Below are 18,829 nucleotides of genomic sequence, written 5' to 3' on the forward strand. Positions count from 1 at the left end.
GCATAGAAAAGTTGCTTACTGAAAGGAAATCCCAAAGAGCAAGGGAGGGAATGTAGAAATTAGGAAGTTGGCTGGGTGTGGTAGCTCCTGTCTGTAATCCCAGCACTTTGGTAGGCTGAGGTGGGCAGATCACCTGAGGTCAGGAGTTCCAGACCAGCCTGGGCAACAAAGTGAGACCCCATCTCTACAAAAAACAGAAAAATTAGCCAAGCATGGTGGTGCATGCCTGTAGTCCCAGCTACTTGGGAGGCTGGGGTGGAAGGAGAATCTCTTGAGCCTGGGAGACGGAGGTTGCAGTGAGCCAAGATTGTGCCACTAGACTCCAGCCTGGGTGACAGAATCAGACTCTGTCTCAAAAAAAAAAAAAAAAAAGTGTGGAACACTCTTCAAATTGTAATTAACTACATTTTCATATCTTTACAGTAATACAAAACACAGTCACTTGCAGAACTGGTTAAGATTACTGAAATACCAGATACAAATATGTCCTCTACATCAGTTTCTTCAAGTTCCTTTTGTTTATATGGAATGAAGCGGTTAATACTTTTCTACAGGAGTAAGTGCACACCAGGAAGGCCAAGACAAACACAAATCAGGGAATCAGGTTTTCTCAAAGCTGCAGTGTGGAAATACTATAAACAGCTGGTTCCATACCCATGAATAGGTTTCTTTGCTATAGGAAATCCAAGTTTCATAAGGAACGGACATGGTAAAAAAGGCTTCTTGAAGGGGAGAAGGATAACACCCTGCATGCATTTAGTGTTCAGTCCCTTCTGCTGCATCACGTTCCTTTCCTGCACTGTGTGGTGTCCACGGTGTTGTTAGGTTGTCTCTCAGAAACTGCATGATGAGGGGCCGTCTTTGAGTCTTCAGCGTATCAAGTTCTGTGGTGGCTTCATCAAAGGCTGTTTTAGGGCTAGGTGCAGTGGCTTATGCCTATAATCCCAACATGCTGGGAGATAAAGGCAGGTGGATGGATCACTTGAGGCCAGGATTTCAAGACCAGGCAGGCCAGCATGGTGAAACCCCACCTCTACTAAAAATACAAAAAATTAGCCTGGCATGATGGCGAGCACATGTAGTCCCAGCTACTCGGGAGACTGAGGCACAAGAATCACTTGAACCCAGGAGGCAGAGGTTCCAGTGAGCTGAAATCGCACCAGTGCACTCCAGCCTGGGAGACAGAGCAAGACTCTGTCTCCAACAAAAAACAAAAAACAAAAAATGCCATTTTAGCCAGTGGGCAGGGCAGGTGAGCTCAGGGTTGTTAAGGCTCTCACAGTAAAACGTAGAAAAGTTAAGAGCCAGCCCCAAGCAGATTGGATGGGGATTTCATCTCTCTCTTGCATATCAAATTATCTAATGCCTCTTGGTAAGCTCCTGGGAATTATCTGTCATCTGTGTTTTTTGTTTGTTTGTTTTGTTTTGTTTTTATTTTGAGATGGAGTCTTGCTCTGCCATCCAGGCTGGAGTGCAGTGGTGCCATCTCAGCTCACTCAACTTCCACCTCCTGGGTTCAAGTGATTCTCCTACCTCAGCCTCCCAAGTAGCTGGGATTATAGGTACGCGCCACCACATCCAGCTAATTTTTGTATTTTTGGTAGATAGGGGATTTTGCCATGTTGGCCAGGCTGTTCTCGAACTCCTGTCCTCAGTGATTCACCCGCCTTGGCCTCCCAAAGTGCTAGGATTACAGGCGTGAGCCACTGCACCTGACCTACCATCTGTTTTTGATCATTACCACATGCAACTTCAGCAAGATACTGGAAGTAATTCCCCTTTACTTTCAGATAGAAGACAGTTGTCTCTGGATTAGTTGCATGGGCTATTGAATATAATACTTATCCGAAAATTCCAAGACCATGGTGCAGGTGGATCTCAGCTCAGACTCCACTTTCTCCCCATAGTACTTAATCAGCAGCATCTTCATATTGGAGGTGTCAGTTTCCAGCTCAGTGCTCAAGATATCCTTCCAGGTGGACCTGTAGTCCCTGACCCCATACTTGTAGGCCACTGAGACTTGTAGGCCACTGAGAGCAGATCGCACTCCTCACTGGATGGCTGGGTGCCCCGCTTAGTCATGGCCTTCGTGTAGGTGGCCATGTCGTCATAGTGCCTGGCCTGCTGGGCCAGCTCTGCCTTCTCCATGGTGGGTGGGTGGCTGGGGCTGAGGCTGGGGCTGGGGCTGGAGCCAGGGCGGGGCTGGAGCTGGGGTGGAGGACGAATCTGAAAGAGTCTTCCCCAAGAGCTCTAGATCCTTTACATTTAATGTGATTATTGTTATGTTAGGCTTAATCAAGTCTACCATTTTATCTTTCTTTATAGTTTGTTCCTTCTGTGATTGAATTTTCTTTTTCCTGACTTCTTGTGTGTTCCTGAAACAGTTTTCAAAATTCCATTTTGATGTGTCTGTGGTGTTTTTTGAGTGTATTCCTTTGTATAGATATTTGAGTGGTTGCTCTAGATATTTCAGTATACATATATAACTTATGGTCTACTGGGGTTGATGTTTTATCAGTTTGAGTGAAGTATAGAAATTTTGTTTCCTTTGAAGTCCTTTGCCCTCCCCAGTTGATATATATATATATATATATATGTATTTTTTTTTTTTTTTTTTGAGAGAAGGTCTCACTCTGTCACAGCTCACTGCAGCCTTGACCTGTAAGGCTCAAGCAATTCTCCCACCTGAGCCCTGCAAATGTGTGGGACCACAGAAGTGTGCCACCACACCCAGCTAATTCTTTGTCTATAGAAATGGGGTCTCGCTTTGTTGCCTAGCCTGGTTATAATTGTTTTAAATATTTCTTTTACATTGAGAACCACATCAGACAATGTTATGCTTTTTGCCTCAACCATCAAACGTAATTTAGAAAACTCAAGGAGAAATGGAATGTCTCCTTGTGTTTTTTCTCTTTTTCAGTTCTTCCTTTTTGATGTTGCAAGATTCCTTCCTTTATCATTTCCTTTCTAAGAACTTCCTTTAGCCATTCTTTTCAGATAGGTTTGCTGATGGCAAATTCCATCAGTTTTCTTTTTTACAAGAATATCTTCATTTTTCCTTTATTCCTTACGGATAATTTTGCCATAGATGGAATTTGAGGTTGACAGTTATTTTCTTTCAGTGCTTAAAAAATGTGCCATTTCCTTCTGGCCTCCATGGTTTCTGATGAGAAATTTGCTGTAATTCAAAATCTTTTCTCCAGTAGGTAATATGTGTTTTTCCTCTGGTTGATTTCAAGATTTCTTCTTTGTCTCTAGTTTTCTTTTCTTTTTTTGAGACGGAGTCTTGCTCTGTCGCCCGGGCTGGAGTGCAGTGGCCGGATCTCAGCTCACTGCAAGCTCCGCCTCCCGGGTTCCCGCCATTCTCCTGCCTCAGCCTCCCGAGTAGCTGGGACTACAGGCACCCACCACCACGCCCGGCTAATTTTTTGTATCTTTAGTAGAGACGGGGTTTCACCGTGTTAGCCAGGATGGTCTCGATTTCCTGACCTCATGATCCACCCATCTCAGCCTCCCAAAGTGCTGGGATTACAGGCTTGAGCCACCGCGCCCGGCCTTATCTCTAGTTTTCTGAAGTTCAGTTGTGGTGTTTCTTTTCATGGGTTTCTTCAGGTTTATCCTGTGGGTTTTGCTCAGCTTCTTGAATCTTTATGTCGGTTTATGTCTTTTACCAAATTTGGGAAATTCTAGCTATTATTTCTCCAAGTACAGTCGTGTGTCACTTAATGATGGGGATGTGTTCTGAGAAATGCACCATTAGGTGGTTTTGTTGGGTGAACATCATGAGGTCTTCTTACACAAACCTAGATGGTACAGCCCACTACACACCTATGTCTTGCTCCTCGCCTGCAAACCTATATAGCATGTTACTGTACTGAATACCGTAGGCAGTTACCACACAATGGTATTTGTGTATCTAAATATATTTAAACATAGAAAAGATAAAGTGAAAATACAGGATAACAGGTGAAACAGTGCACCTGTAGAGGGCACTCACCATGAATGGAGCTTGCTGGAGTAGAAGTTGCTCTGGATATCACTGAGTCAGTGGGGAGTGAATGTGAAGGTCTGACATTCCTGTACACTCCTGTAGACTGCTGTAGCCTTCACAAATACTGAAGTGAGGATACACTCAGTTTATAAAAATATTATTCTTTCTTCAAAAATAAATGAACCTGGCTGGGGGTAGTGGCTCACACGTGGAATCCTAGCACTTTGAGAGGCTGAGGTGCGAGGATCACTTGAGCTCAGGAGTTCAAGACCAGCCTGGGCAATAGAGTGAGACCCTGTCTCTACAAAAAACACAAAAATTAGCTGAGCATAGTGGCACGTACCTGTACTTCCAGCTACTCTGGAGGCTGAGGTGAGAGGATCACTTGAGCCAAGAAGGTTGAGGCTGCGGTCAGCCTTGATTGGGCCACTGCGCTCTAGCCCAGGTGACAAAACGAGACCCGTCTCAAAAAATATTAATAATTGATTAATCTTAGCTTACTGTAACTTTTTATTTTAAAAAAGTTTTAGCTGACTCCTTTGTAATAATACTAAGCTTAAAACACAAACACATTGTATAACCGCATAAAATATTTTATTTTTTATATTCGTATTCTATAAGCTTTTTCTATTTAAAAGTTATTATTTTTTTACTTTTTAAACTTTGTTGTTAAAAATGAAGAGACGTACACGTTAGCCTAGGCCTGCAGAGGATCAGGATCATCAGTCTCCCTGTCTTCCACCTCCACATCTTGTCCCTCTGGAAGGCCTTGTGGGGCGGTAACACACATGAAGCTGTCATCTCCTATGAGAACAGTGCCTCCTTCTAGCATACCTCCTGAAGGACCTGTCTGAGGCTGTTTTCCAGGTAACATTTTTTCCTATGAGCAGAAGAAGTATACTCTAAAAGAACAATAAAAAGTATAGTAAAGTATAGTATAGTAAATACAAAACCCAGTAACAGTTTATTGTCATTATCAAGTATGTACTGTACATAATTGTCTATGCTAGACTGTTACATGACTGGCAGTGCAGTAGGTTTATTTACACCAACATCACCACATCCATGTGAGTCATGCATTGTGTTATCCCGTTACAATGGCTACAGTGTCATTAGGCGATAGGAATTTTTCAGCTCCATTAGAATCTTTTTTTTTTTTTTTTTTTTTTTTTTTTGAGAGAGGGCTTGCTCTGATGTCCACGCTGTAGTGCAGTAGTGTGAGCATGGCTCACTTTACCATCAGTCTTCTAGGCTCCAGTGATCCTCCCGCCTCAGCTCCTTAGTAGCTGGGACTACATTTACCCAGCTAATTTTTGTATTTTTTGTAGAGATGGGGTTTCACTGTGTTGCTCGGGCTGGTCTTGAACTTCTGGCCTCAAGCGATCCTCCTGCCTCCACCTTCCAAAGTGGTGGGATTACAGGTGTGAGCCACTGCGCCCAGCCTCCATTATAATCTTACAGGACCCCTGGACATATATGCGGCCTGACTATACTTTTCCCATGCCACCCTCTTTCTCCATCCCTTCTGTGATGCTGACGATAGCAGTGTTAGATCTCAGATCTTTTGTTACAGTTCCAAAGGTTCCTGAGGCTCTGTTAATTTTTTCCTTAGTCTGTTTTCTCTCTTCTGCCTAGATTGGATAATTGCTGTTGTCTTTCTTCAGGATCACTGATTCTCTCCATCTGCTCTTGAGCTCACCCATTGTTTTTTGTTTCAATTATTATATTTTGTATTCTATTTGTTTTTTGTTTTTTTATTTATAAAAACTTCTATTGTTTATATTTTCTATTTCTTTGCTTAGGGTTTCAGTTTTTAAAAATTTGTTTAATGTACCCATTGAAGCATTTTTACGATGGCTGCTTTAAAATCCTTAGAAGGTAATTTCAACATCTGCGTCATCTTGATGTTAGCATCTGTTCATGGTTTGTTCTCACTGACGTTGAGATTTTCCTGGTTCTTAATATTATGAGTGATTTTCAATTGTGTTCAAGGCATTTTGGGTGTTTGTTATAAGACTGGCTTTTATTTACATTGTCTGTCATAGCTGGCCTTTTCTGACATCATTTTGGGAGGGTACGGGACTGTGCCACCTCATTATGCTGGTGGGAATGGGATGAAAATCCAAAGCATCCATCAGTACCCAGCAGGAGGGATTCCTCCTTCCAGCTGTGCAGGGTTGGGAGGTCAGTTTCCCGTAAGGCCTGTGCTGACGCCACCCTTGCTAAGAGGGGAGAAGGGGTGCTGCTACTGCTTCCCCTGTGGCCACCACTCGCACCTCACTGGGAGGTTCATTACTGGTGGAGGGTAGTGAAAGTCCCAGCTCCCTCCCTCAGTCTTTCCTGACCTCATCCACATATTGTGGGTGTGAGGGGGCCTTTTAACAGGTGGGCAAGGTTGGAAGTCTAGGCTCCCTGCCTGGCCATTGCTGACAGGGTGGGGAGGGGACCATGTGTTTTCATGGTACGTGGCTGGAGTAGAGTAGTGATTGTCTGACGTTTTCTGTCCTGCTAGGTTGCCCCTTATTGAGTCCTTTGCATAGAGTTAGCAGGCTTTTCTTGGTCCTTTGTTTTTGTGTGCTCCTGTTGGTGATTTCAGGTTGCTGACTTTTCTAGTTCCCATTCTAGGATATATGAGGCAGAAAGAAAACTCAGAACTCACTGCTGTGTTGTTTCTTGGGTCCTAGTGACTCTGCCCTTTCCACCTTTCAGAGTCTTCTTATTTTTAATTTTTTATGGTGGTTGTTGAAATAGGGTCTCACTCTATTGCCCAGGCTGGAGTGCACCGGCACAAACTCAGTTCACTGCAACCTCTGCTTCCTATGCTCAAGCCATCCTCCCACCACAGCTTCCCGAGTAGCTTGGACTGCAGGCGCCTGCCACCACACCTGGCTAATTTTTGTATTTTTTGTAGAGACAGGGTTTCCCCATGGTGCTGAGGCTGGTCTTGAACTCCTGAGCTCAAGTGATCCACCCGCTTCAGCCTCCAAAGTGTTGGGATTATGGATGTGAGCTATGGTGTCCAGCCTTCTGATTTATACTATCTGGGTTTATAATTGTGTTTAGCAGGATGCATAGAGAGAAGTGTGTCTACTCCATCTTGGTCTGGAACTGGAAGTGTCACCTTGAACTGGAGAAAGTTCTTCAAGGATATTGTCATCTGAAGACTCATAGTCTGAGATTTTGCTTTTATGATCAGTTTCACTAACATTATTAGAGTCTGTGGTGATACCACCTGTCTTTCTACATTCATTTTCTGATTTGTCCTACAGTTGTGAGATGTCTTTGCTGTGGCTTTTCTTCTTCTTTGCCATTTTGGGTACAAAAAGGAAAAATCCTAGATGCTCGGTTGTTTTCAGCAAAGGTTACAGAAGACTACAAAGTAGTGTTTTTGAACTTCTTTTATACCGTCCCGAAAGATGACGCTAATAGTCTTAGCAACACAATAAGAAAACTAAAAGAGAATATAATAGTGGTGATTTATGTCACTGTGTACCATCCTCCAGGTGATTCTATCATTCTTCCATTTGATTTAGTTTTTTTTTTTTTTTTAGCATGATTAGGAATGATTGATGAGTCATTGTAAAATTGTAAAATAATTCTTAGGACAATGAAACAGCAAAAAGATTTAAGATATAGAAAAAATAGGCTCACCGATCTCCTCTATCTGTATTAGTTATCTATTTATGCGTAATAAATTACCACAAGTTTAGTGATTTAAAATGACATACAGTTAATTTTTTTTTTTTTTTGAGACGGAGTCTTGCTCTGCCGCCCAGGCTGGAGTGCAGTGGCCGGCTCTCAGCTCACTGCAAGCTCCGCCTCCCGGGTTCACGCCATTCTCCTGTCTCAGCCTCCCGAGTAGCTGGGACTACAGGCGCCCGCCTCGTCGCCCGGCTAGTTTTTTGTATTTTTTAGTAGAGACGGGGTTTCACCGTATTAGCCAGGATGGTCTCGATCTCCTGACCTCGTGATCCGCCCGTCTCGGCCTCCCAAAGTGCTGGGATTACAGGCTTGAGCCACCGCGCCCGGCCGACATACAGTTATTATCTCTCGTTTTCTGTGGGCTAGGACACTGGGCCTGGCTTAACTGAGCCCTCTACCTGGGCTCTCAGAAGGATGCATTGAGGTGTCAGCTGGACTACAGTATCATCTTGAGACCTGACTTGGAAAGAATACACTCCCAAGCTTATCCAGATTGTTGGCGGAAGCCATTTCCTTGTGGCTGTAGGACTGAGAGCCCAGGCTTGTTGCTGGCTCTTTTCTGGGAAGCGGCTCTAAGCCCTTTGTGACGTGGGCTTTTCAGTTCAGTTATTTACTTCTTCAGAGGCAGCTAGGAAGTCTATAGACACCATATATTATACTATATACTATAGATGTTTTATATAAGATGGAGTCCTATATAATATAGCATAATCCCGGAAGTGACGTCTATCACCTTTGCCATTTTCTGTTCATTAGAAACAAGTCATTGCTTCTGCCTGCACTCAAGGGGCAGAGGTTATGGAAGTCTGTGAATACCAGAAGGACGAGGGTCACTGGGGTCACTGCAGAGTCCGCTTGCCACCGTGTCTTAGATTTATAAAACAGTCTGAGGGACACATACGGTAATTGCTAGACAGAATGCGTTATATTCTTTTTTTGTTGTTGTTTTAAAAAAAAGCCCAAATGTTCCCTTTATCCTGTGGAAGGTTTCTAAGAAAGACTAAAAGCCATGAAATTTCAGTCCTTAAAAATAGAAGATTTCAAAAAAGAAACTATAGCTAAATTTGGGTGCAGTGGACCTTGGTGACATACTGGGGGTTAAGGAGGAGTGAGATGGGATGGGAAGATAAAATCTTGATAACCTATATCCTCACCTCTCTCATCATCAGTGGACTATTGGAAGAGTCAGACAAGGGTGGAGTAGGCTGTAGCTCACATTCTCCCTGCTGCCTCACCTGTAGTGAGGCAGATTCGTTTGTTTTTTTCTTTTTCAGTCTGAGGCATCTTCTAGTTCACTAGACCCCTTTCTCAAGACCACAGGGTGGGTCTGTCAAGTTCCCGCAGTTGAAGTGGGAGTGCCGCAGCCTAGAAGCACTAGCCGGTATAGGAAATGGTGTAAACTGTGGTTTTGGTTTGGGCCTGCAGGGCAAGCGAGCAGACTGTTTAAACCGTTCACTTGGAGAAAAAAAGTCCTCAGTAATTTAAAACAAAGAAACAGGAGGCAGGGCTGTTGTGGGTTGGGCGGGGGGAGCATGAATAACATGAAAAGAAAGAGGTGAGAGCAGTAAAGTTTGATTGAAAATGAAAAGTCCAGAAAAGAAACAAAGAAGAATTTGCAAAGGACTTTGCAGAAGAATATTAGGAGGGGGAGGGTGGAAATGAATGAACAAGAGGAAAGTGAGAAGAGGGAAGAAGGAGAAAGCATGAAATGGGTCATACAAGGAATAACCAGATCTAGCTAGGGACATGCAGTAAGAGGATATGCTTGTTAATACAGCTACTCCATAGTGTGTGACTGGTTAATTATCAGTACCCTGCTTTTTAGTTAAAGATAGTTCTAATGTAGAACTATCTACACAGTACACTTAGCTATATGTTTATAACAGTTATAACTGTTTACATAGTTCTACGTTAGGTAACTATGTAGTTATCGTTGTAGTTCTAATGTAGAACTACATTAGAATTCTAATGCTGTGTCATGGGAATTCTTCATAGGAAACTACAGGGCATTATAGCTTTCAGAATACAAAATATTTTTAATTTTCCTTTTAGAATGAAATACACCTTTATGAAGAAGTGTCTTTATGAAGAAGTAACTTTAAAATACTTAAGGAAAATGGTTTATAGCCATCTTATAATTTTTACTCCAAGCTCCTTGTGGTTGTCGAATTTTAAAAAGGTTGAATACAATGATTGTTAATATATTTAGAAGTGAAGAGCTGTTATAAACATATAACTAAGTGCACTCTAATGAATGTTATCCTGAGGTATGAATTTTTATAGTTCCTCATTTTATTATGATAAGGGAATTTGGGACTTTATGATGAACTTACTAAAAAGAGATTGCCCTTTCCCAAGGGAAATCAAGGAAAATTATTACATCTGTTTAGATTTGGGAGGCCGAGGCGGGCAGATCACTTGAGGTCAGGAGTTCAGGACCAGCCTGGGCAACACGGTGAAACCCCATCTCTACTAAAATACAGAAACTTAGCCTAGTGTGGCAGTGTGCACCTGTAATCCCAGCTCTTTGGGAGGCTGAGGCAGGAGAACTGCTTGAACTCAAGAGGCGGAGGTTGCAGTGAGCCGAGATCGCACCAGTGCACTCCAGCCTGGGTGACAGAGCGAGACTCTGTCTCCAAAAAAAAAAAAAAAACAACAACAACAAAGTGTGTTATAGGTACTTGCAGCATCGTTCGTTCGTCTTAAGGTGTTATGTTTATTAGGTTAGGGGATAGATTTTAACTTACTAAACCTCTACCTGGAAGTTTGCTTTGAATGACATTGTTAATGATTATATTACTTAGCCGACAGCTTAGAGAAATAGTGGTTGCGTTCCAGAAAATATTTCAACCATAGCCAATTTGGTATTCACTAGTCACTGATTTGTAAGTATACTGAAAAACATCTTGTAAGGGAATAAATGAATTATATATGTTATTTCAATTTAAATAAAGTGTATGATCCTGTATATCTATGAGCCCCGTTTTTCCTTTTGAATTTAGAAGGGTGCAGCTATTTTCAGAATCCATGCATATGTGTTGGATCCTGACTGGAGTACTCCAAAACCAGAATTATCTTGACAATGCCATGTAAGAGACCTTTGAAACTGGTGTTCACTGGACACTTGGAAACCCCTTTCTGCCCCAAGTTAATCTTCAGAATTATGGCCCTAAACATTTTAATGAGCACCCCCTGTCCCTGGAACCCTTAACCTGTGGGCCAGAGGAAAGGAGAGGAGAAGAAACTGGTACACAAGAGACAACATAAACTTCTAGGCTGCTCGAATCTAGAACTACCCTGAGGATAACGCTGGCTGCCTCTGGGCTTCACAGCTCATGGACCTGGGACTGGCACATCAGCATCACCTGGGAGCTTAGGCCTGGCACGGTGGCTCACGCCTGTAATCCCAGCGCTTTGGGAGGCCGAGGCGGGCAGATCACGAGGTCAGGAGATCGAGACCATCCTGGCTAACACGATGAAACCCTGTCTCTACTAAAAATACAAAAAATTAGCTGGGCATGGTGGCGGGTGCCTGTAGTCCCAGCTACTCGGGAGGCTGAGGCAGGAGGATGGCGGGAACCCAGGAGGCGGAGCTTGCAGCGAGCTGAGACCTCACTGCTGCACTCCAGCCTAGGCGACAGAGCCAGACTCCGTCTCAAAAAAAAAACAAAAAAAAAAAACCAAAAAAAACATTCTCAGGGCCCACCTCAGACCTATGGAATCAGGATCCCTGGAAGTGAAGTCCAGAACTCTGTGTTTTAATGAGCCCAAACTTTTAGGTGGTTCTTATGCATGATAAATTCAGGAAACAGTGAGATACTTGGTCTCGTTTGTAAGTTTTGGCCATCCGTTCTATTTAGAATTGTCTGTTCAAGTTCTGTTCTTTCAGCCTATTTCATTTGGACTCCTGTTCACTGTGTCTTTTGGCTTTTTATGGCATTAGTTCTCCTAAACCACCCTCTGAATCCAGTTCTTTTATTTTTTTTTCTTTATGCTTAAGAGGTTTATAAGTGGGAAATTTTCTGCAATTTCATCTAGGCCATCTTCTTTCTAATTTAAAATGGTTGTGTAAGAGTGATGCATGTGAAATCTTTAAAAAGTGAAATAAAACTTTTTTCAAAGGCAGTGGCTTCCTGAGAAGTAAAGATTGTTAAATTTTGGAATCTTACTAAAAACGTTCCTCATTCATATTTAAAAAAATTTTATCTGTGGAAAGAATTGTATCAGTTCAATGTGGTACTGAAGTTGAACCAGATGACTACTTTTTTTTTTTTTTTTTTTAAGAGACAGGGTCTTGCTCTGTCACCCAGACTGGAGCGCAATGGTACATTTGCCACTCACTGCAGCCTCAAACCCCTGGGCTCAAGGGAGACTCCTACTTCAGCCTCCTGAGTAGCTGGGGCTATAAGCATGCAGTACCACACTGGCTAATTTTTAAATATTTGTTGTAGAGACAGTGTCTCCCTATTTTGCCCAGGCTGGTCTCAAACTTTTGGGTTCAAGCAATCCTCCTGCCCTGGCCTCCCAAAGCACTGGGATTTCAGGTATGAGCCACCGTGCCCGGCCCAGAGGACTTCTCAACATTTTTTTCAGTGCCAGAATTTTATTATCTAATAAATATTAAAATGTTTTAATTTAAGAAATAAAGAGTGGGTTTAACTTTTGGTAGTTTTTATTTCAATACAAAAAGCCAGTTTTTAATGTTAGCTCTGAATTTAGTAGTATCTTGTACATCTTGCTGATAAGAAGTTACTATTCTTTTAAAAATAAAGTTCTCTGGTCTGTTTTTATTCACCACACATTAGATGTGACTTCTTGGTGCTTTTTGTTTGTGTTAATCATTCATTTATACTGTTGAACAATTTCATATGAAATTACCATTTTTGCCAAATAGGATCAAATATCAGCAATTTTATATGGTTTAGCCTAGTAAGTCTTTGAAAGCCCAAAGTTACCCTTTTCACTGGAAAACTGACCTAAATATTTGAGTTGAAGAATCAAAGTGGTTTCTCTGGAAATTTTGTTTTAGAATCTTAGGTTCACAAAACATGATTTGTACAAAACATAATTTGTACTTTCATTGCCTAGGCTGGACATATAATTTTCTACAATTAAAACAGTTAGATTTTGTCTACAGTAAAAACAAAACAACAAACAAAACCGGGCACTTCCCAGTAAGATGGTAGTATGAGAGTTCCCTCAGTTTCCCGCCATAACCCTCCCTACAAACTGATTGAAATGATTCAAAGAAAAGCAAAAATAAGAATTTTGCTACTAATGTTGACAACAGGGAATTATCAAACGTATTAATTTGGAGGAGTTTTTTCATCTGTTATGTTAAAGTGAACTGAATGCTGGAAGCAGATAAACAACTCTATTCCTCAAGAAAGCTGTGTAGTATTATGGGAAATATAAATGGAGAAAATTCTAGGGAAAATTCTAGAAAGTTCTAGAAAGCTGAGTTGGCTTTCTAGATGGAATATGACATTGCCCTGTTGTTGTGGAGAACTCTTTTTATATGGCAGAATGGAGTCAGAAACAAAGGACGGATGTGAGAGAGATCAAAAATGGCCCCTCTGGAGCCTTTTCATAGCTGTGGGCCTTGCACTAAGAACAGCTTAGATATTTATCCGGGCTAGAAACTAAATATCTGTGACATTATCCAATAACCCATGGGCCCCCAGGGACTTTTTCTAAGCTAACTTTCCAAAAGCATGGACACTTCCCCTCAAAGCAGGGAAGCTTTTTAGAATTAGGGGTGGGGCATTTCTCTGCGGGGACTGCTTATTCTGCCTACTTGGTGAAGCTGGCCTCTGAGAGGGTGATTTCAAAACAACAAGAAAATGCATGTGGAGATGGAGACTGCCCTCAGACTCCTATCCCTTTCTACCACTCAAGAGCTGATGAAAGACTGAGCCTATATCTGCCATTCAGTCTCCTGCTTACTTTAAATCATCTTTGTATTAAAAAAAATGATGAAATGAAGGATAGTGCAAATAACTTCTCTATACATTTCACCTATTGTGAACATTTTGCCTCTATCATCTTCCTTTCTACAGATATTTGTTTCTTTTCAGAACCATTTCAGAGTAAATTGCAGAAATCATGCCCCTTTATGCCTAAATCATTTTATGTTTATTTCCTAAGAACCAGGACGTTCTCTTACCACAGTTCAAGTGTCAAATTCAGGAAATTTAACACTGGCGCAATCATACCCATTCTGCAGTCTGTGTTCTGTTATTCTTCCAGTAATGTTCTTGACAGCATTTATTTCTTCTGGTCCAGGATCCAGTCCAGGACAGTGCTTTGCATTTAGTCTCTCCTTACCCTTGGTCATTTCTTCAGCCTTTGTCTTTGATGGCCTTGACGTGTCTTAAAGTGGAACCATTTGTTTTATACATAATCCCCCAATTTGGATGTGTCCAATGTTTCCTTGAGATTAGAATCAGATTATGCATTTTTGGCAGGCATTCCACGTAATGAAGGGAGGGTCCTCTGGGGTTCACTTCACGAGGCACGTGATGTCTGTCCCATTATTGCCAACTTTAACCTTGACCACTTGATGAAGGTGGTGTCAGGTTTTTCCACTGTGATACTACCATTTCCCTCTTTGTAAAGTAATAAGTACTTTGTGGGGAGGTATTTTGAGATGCTATAAATACCTGTTTCTCATCAGATTTTCACCTGTTAGTTTTAGCATGCATTTTTGATGCTTGCCTGAGTCAGTTATTGCTATGATGGTTGCAAAATGGTGTTTTTGTTTTTGTTTTTGTTTGTTTTTTGAGACAGAGTTCAACTCTTGTTGGCCAGGCGGGAGTGGTGATCTTGGCTCAGCGCAACCTCTGCCTCCCTGGTTCAAGCGATTCTCCTGCCTCAGCCTCCCAAGTAGCTGGGATTACAGGCATGCGTCACCACATCCAGCTAATTTTGTATTTTTAATAGAGACGGGATTTCTCCTTGTTGGTCAGGCTGGTCTTGAACTCCCGACTTCAGGTGATGCGCCCACCTCGGCCTCCCAAAGTGCTGGGATTACAGGCGTGAGTCACCGCGCCTGGCCCAAAATGGTGGTTTTTCTAATGCTCATTATTTCTTCTACATTTAGTAATTGGACATCTGTAAGAAACACTTTACCCTCATTTGTTTATTTTTATTTATTTATTGTTGATACGGACTCATGGATTCTTTATTTTTATTTTTATTTTTTGTTGAGACGGAGTCTCCACCTGTCACCCAGGCTGGAGTGCAGTGGCGCGATCTCGGCTCACTGCAAGCTCTGCCTCCCCGGTTCACACCATTCTCCTGCCTCAGCCTCCCAACGGACTCATGGATTCTTATTTTATTCAACGGGTTATAATCCGTTACCATCAATATTTATTTTGGTACTTAAATTGCTCCCCATTTGGCCAGTGGGGGCCTCTCGACTGCCCTTCTGTGCCCTTTGGCGAGGTCATTTTTTTCTTTTGATAATACTTTCTTGCTGGCAGAAGAATATTCTAGGTTTATCTTAAAGTTATTTCTCTAAAGAGTTCTTAAAAAAATTTTTTTAATAAAGTTGGGGTCTCGCTGTGTTGCCCAGGGTGGTCTCAAACTCCTGGGCTCAAGCCATCCTCTCGCCATGGCTTCCCAAAGTGCTGGGATTATAGGGGTGAGCTACCATGCCTGGCCTCCAAAGAGTTCTAATTTATTTTAGTGGCAAATGGTGTTGAGAAACCAGTATCTAGGCACTGCTTAAGTCTTAAGGGTAGGATTCGAATGTTGTTCACATAAAAAGGGAAGAACTCAGAGATCTGTTCTGGACACTCGCTGTGTTTGGACACTGTGTTTATACTGATCTGCCCTTGTCCACACTCTCTGGACTGGCAGTTCACACTCTTAGTTTCTGTAACCATATAACATATTCTGATCTCAGAGCAATTTCCCCCATATTATCTTCTAGATTTTTCTTGGCCCTTTAAAAACATTAATTCTTCTAGATAAATATTAGAATTATACATCAAGTTCAAAAAATTTGTTATTTTGAAAGATACTGAATTGGGCCAGGCGTGATGACTCACGCCTGTAATCCCAGCACTTTGGGAGGCCGAGACGGGCAGATCACGAGGTCAGGAGATCGAGACCATCCTGGCTAACACGGTGAAACCCCGTCTCTACTAAAACATACAAAAAACTAGCCGGGCAAGGTGGCGGGCGCCTGTAGTTCCAGCTACTTGGGAGGCTGAGGCAGGAGAATGGCATGAACCGGGGAGGCGGAGCTTGCAGTGAGCTGAGATCATACCACTGCACTCCAGCCTGGGCCACAGAGCCAGACACCGTCTCAAAAAAAAAAAAAAAAAAAAAAAAAGAAAGAAAGATACTCAATTGAATTTCTTTTGCTTAGGGTACAATTAATCTTTTTGTAAGACTGAGTCTTCCTATTTAGAAATAAGAGCTAATTTTATTGATTCTATTATAGACTTCAGTAAAAGGCTTGTACTTTTCTTCACATCTTATGTGTCTCTTCTTATGATTGTTTAATATAATTGTTTATAGTTTTGTGTTTGGGAATGGTATCTCTTTCTCATGTCTTACATTGTGTATTTACACATGCAGAAAATGCCTAAACCATGAGTGACTTTCACTAAACTGCCACCCAGATCGAGAACTAGAACCTAGCTGGCACCCTGGAGCTCCCGGCATGCCCTTCCCCATCACAACCTTCTCTGTCCTACCTCTTCTCCTTTCCTTCTGAGCAAATTAAGGCAAATATGGTGACATACGTGCTTCTGTTTTTCCATGCAGTGAAGCATGGCAGTTAAGCCAGAGAGATATTCTTTTTCTGCTATGGAATCTTAATAGGTGTTTACTGTAAGGATCTTTATGTAAGGGACAAGGAAGAGTATACTTGAGTGTTATTAAGACTGCAGATTCATTTTTCATAAGTCTGTTTTTATTGCTTCTATCCATGATTAAAGCAGAAATTATAATGTTAAATTAAAAACAGACTTTCTGGCTGGGCGTCGTGGTTCACACCTGTAATCCCAGTACTTTCAGATGCCGAGGCAGGCGGATCAGCTGAGGTCAGGAGTTCGAGACCAGCTAGAGCAACATGGTGAAACCCCGTCTCTACTAAAAATACGGAAATTATCTGGGTGTGGTGGCGTGCACCTGTAATCCCAGCTACTCGGGAGGCTGAGGTGGGAGAATTGTCTGAATCCAGGAGGCGGAGGTTGCAGCAGTGAGCCGAGATCATGCCACTGTACTCAAGCCTGGGTGACAGAGTGAGACTCATCTCAGAAAAAAAAAAAAAAAAAAAAAGCCTTTTTAAGGTTTGTTTAGGTGTCAAAATAGTAGCTTTAGCTTCCTATAGAAGTTGGAAGCACGCTTGCGGTTTATCCTAATTTAATGAGGTTGCGGACATTGTGCATAACATTCTTACGGCTTCCACTACTACTGAGTACCACTGAGCAAGTAAATGAATGGCCTCTTGTTTTCCCCCATCTCTCAGGTGTTGGTGTCCAGTTCTGTCCTTGAGCCTCTTCTACTGTGTGCTTTGTCTCCGCTGTTTCATTTCTACTCATTGTGTCAGTGCCTACATTTATCCTCATCAAAGCCCACTTTTATTTCCTAGACCGGGTTTTTTTGACCTGTGATGCTCTTAAATTATTAAAATGAATAACTTTTAACAAGGGTCATTGCACATCTAGCTCAGTGGATTTTTATTTTATTGTTTTTTGAGACAAGGTCTCACTCTGTTGCCCAGGCTGGGGTGCAGTAGTGTGATCATAGCTCAGTGTAGCCTCCAACACTTGGGCTCTAGCAACCCTCCCACCTCAGCCTCTTGAGTAGCTGAGACTACAGGCGCACACCACCATGCCTAGCTAATTTTTTTTTTTTTTTTCTTTTTGAGATGGAGTCTCGCTCTGTCACCCAGGCTAGAGTGCAGTGGTGCGATCTCAGCTCACTGCAAGCTCTGCCTCCCAGTTTCACGCCATTCTCCTGCCTCAGCCTCCCGAGTAGCTGGGACTACAGGCGCCCACCACCACGCCTGGCTAATTTTTTGTATTTTTAATAGAGACGAGGTTTCACCGTGTTAGCCAGGCTGGTCTCAATCTCCTGACCTCGTGATCTGCCCGCCTCGGCCTCCCAAAATGCTGGGATTACAGGTGTGAGCCACCACACCCGGCCACTAATTTTTTATTGTTTTGTAGAGATGGGGTCTTGCTATGTTGCCTAGGCTGGTCTTGGACTCCTGGGCTCAAACCATCCTCCACCTTGGCCTCCTAGAGTGCTGGGATTACAGGTATGAGCCACCACGCCTGGCCACTCACTGGGTTTTTAGAGATTGGGAATTTGATGTCTGGCCTAGGGAAATCTTTGAGGACTAGGAAGTTCAGAGGAAAAGTTTGGTCTATGGAAATTAATGATTATGCTATAAAATATGTTATATTCATTTTACTATTATATATATTACCATCAGTTTCTGCCTCATCTCTATCTGGTTGATGTGAATACGGTATTTATAGTTGTTTGTACCCTTTGACAGGTGATGTTAGTATGATGCTTTAAAGTGTTTATTCTAAACCTTTTATTGTTTTATCCATCTTTAATTATATGAAGTGCTGGAGACTGCTCACATTTTTACAAATAATAAGAGCATAATAATAAGCATTAAGAGCATTCTTACAAATAATAAGAGCATGTAAGTTTTGTTATATAACAAGTCAGAGCCCTTTTTTTTCTGTTATGTATCAATGAATAAATATTTTCTTCTGAAAAACTCAACTTTAAACTTTGTAATTTTACAGTTCCATTTAGATTATGTTGTTTGTTTGTTTTAAGACATATACTATAACTGTTTTGGTTTTGCTTCTAGAAAAACTGATTGCTTATCAACGAGAATTCCTTGCTTTGAAAGAACGTCTTCGAATAGCTGAACATAGAATCTCACAGCGCTCTTCTGAATTAAATACCATTGTGCAACAGTTCAAGCGTGTAGGAGCAGAAACAAATGGAAGTAAGGATGCATTGAATAAGTTTTCAGGTACAAACAGTATTTTTTATATTAAATATATATATATTTTTTGTTTGTTTGTTTGTTTTTTCTTTGAGACCGAGTCTCATTCTGTAGCCCAGGCTGGAGTGCAGTGGAGCGATCTA

The 18,829-nt window shown here is 41.9% G+C and overlaps 1 protein-coding gene across 6 annotated transcripts in view; it reads left to right on the top strand.

Annotated features, from left to right (window-relative positions):
- The window catches only part of MGAT4A (alpha-1,3-mannosyl-glycoprotein 4-beta-N-acetylglucosaminyltransferase A), a 127,816-nt gene that overhangs the window by 35,543 nt on the left and 73,444 nt on the right, over positions 1 to 18,829 (top strand). For 4 of the 6 annotated variants that reach the window (XR_004054465.1, XM_030921762.1, XM_030921760.1 and 1 more), the window contains exon 3: positions 18,546 to 18,713. Coding sequence is in view for 5 of the 6 variants with exons in the window: in XM_030921762.1 (XP_030777622.1) it covers positions 18,546 to 18,713 (168 nt within the window). In the remaining variant the exon portion in view is untranslated. The remainder of the gene's footprint in view (positions 1 to 18,545; positions 18,714 to 18,829) is intronic. The other 2 variants (XM_030921763.1, XM_030921761.1) reach the window with 1 other exon arrangement.

This window comes from Rhinopithecus roxellana, chromosome 17 (assembly GCF_007565055.1).
Source record: "Rhinopithecus roxellana isolate Shanxi Qingling chromosome 17, ASM756505v1, whole genome shotgun sequence".
Taxonomy (NCBI): Eukaryota; Metazoa; Chordata; class Mammalia; order Primates; family Cercopithecidae; genus Rhinopithecus; species Rhinopithecus roxellana.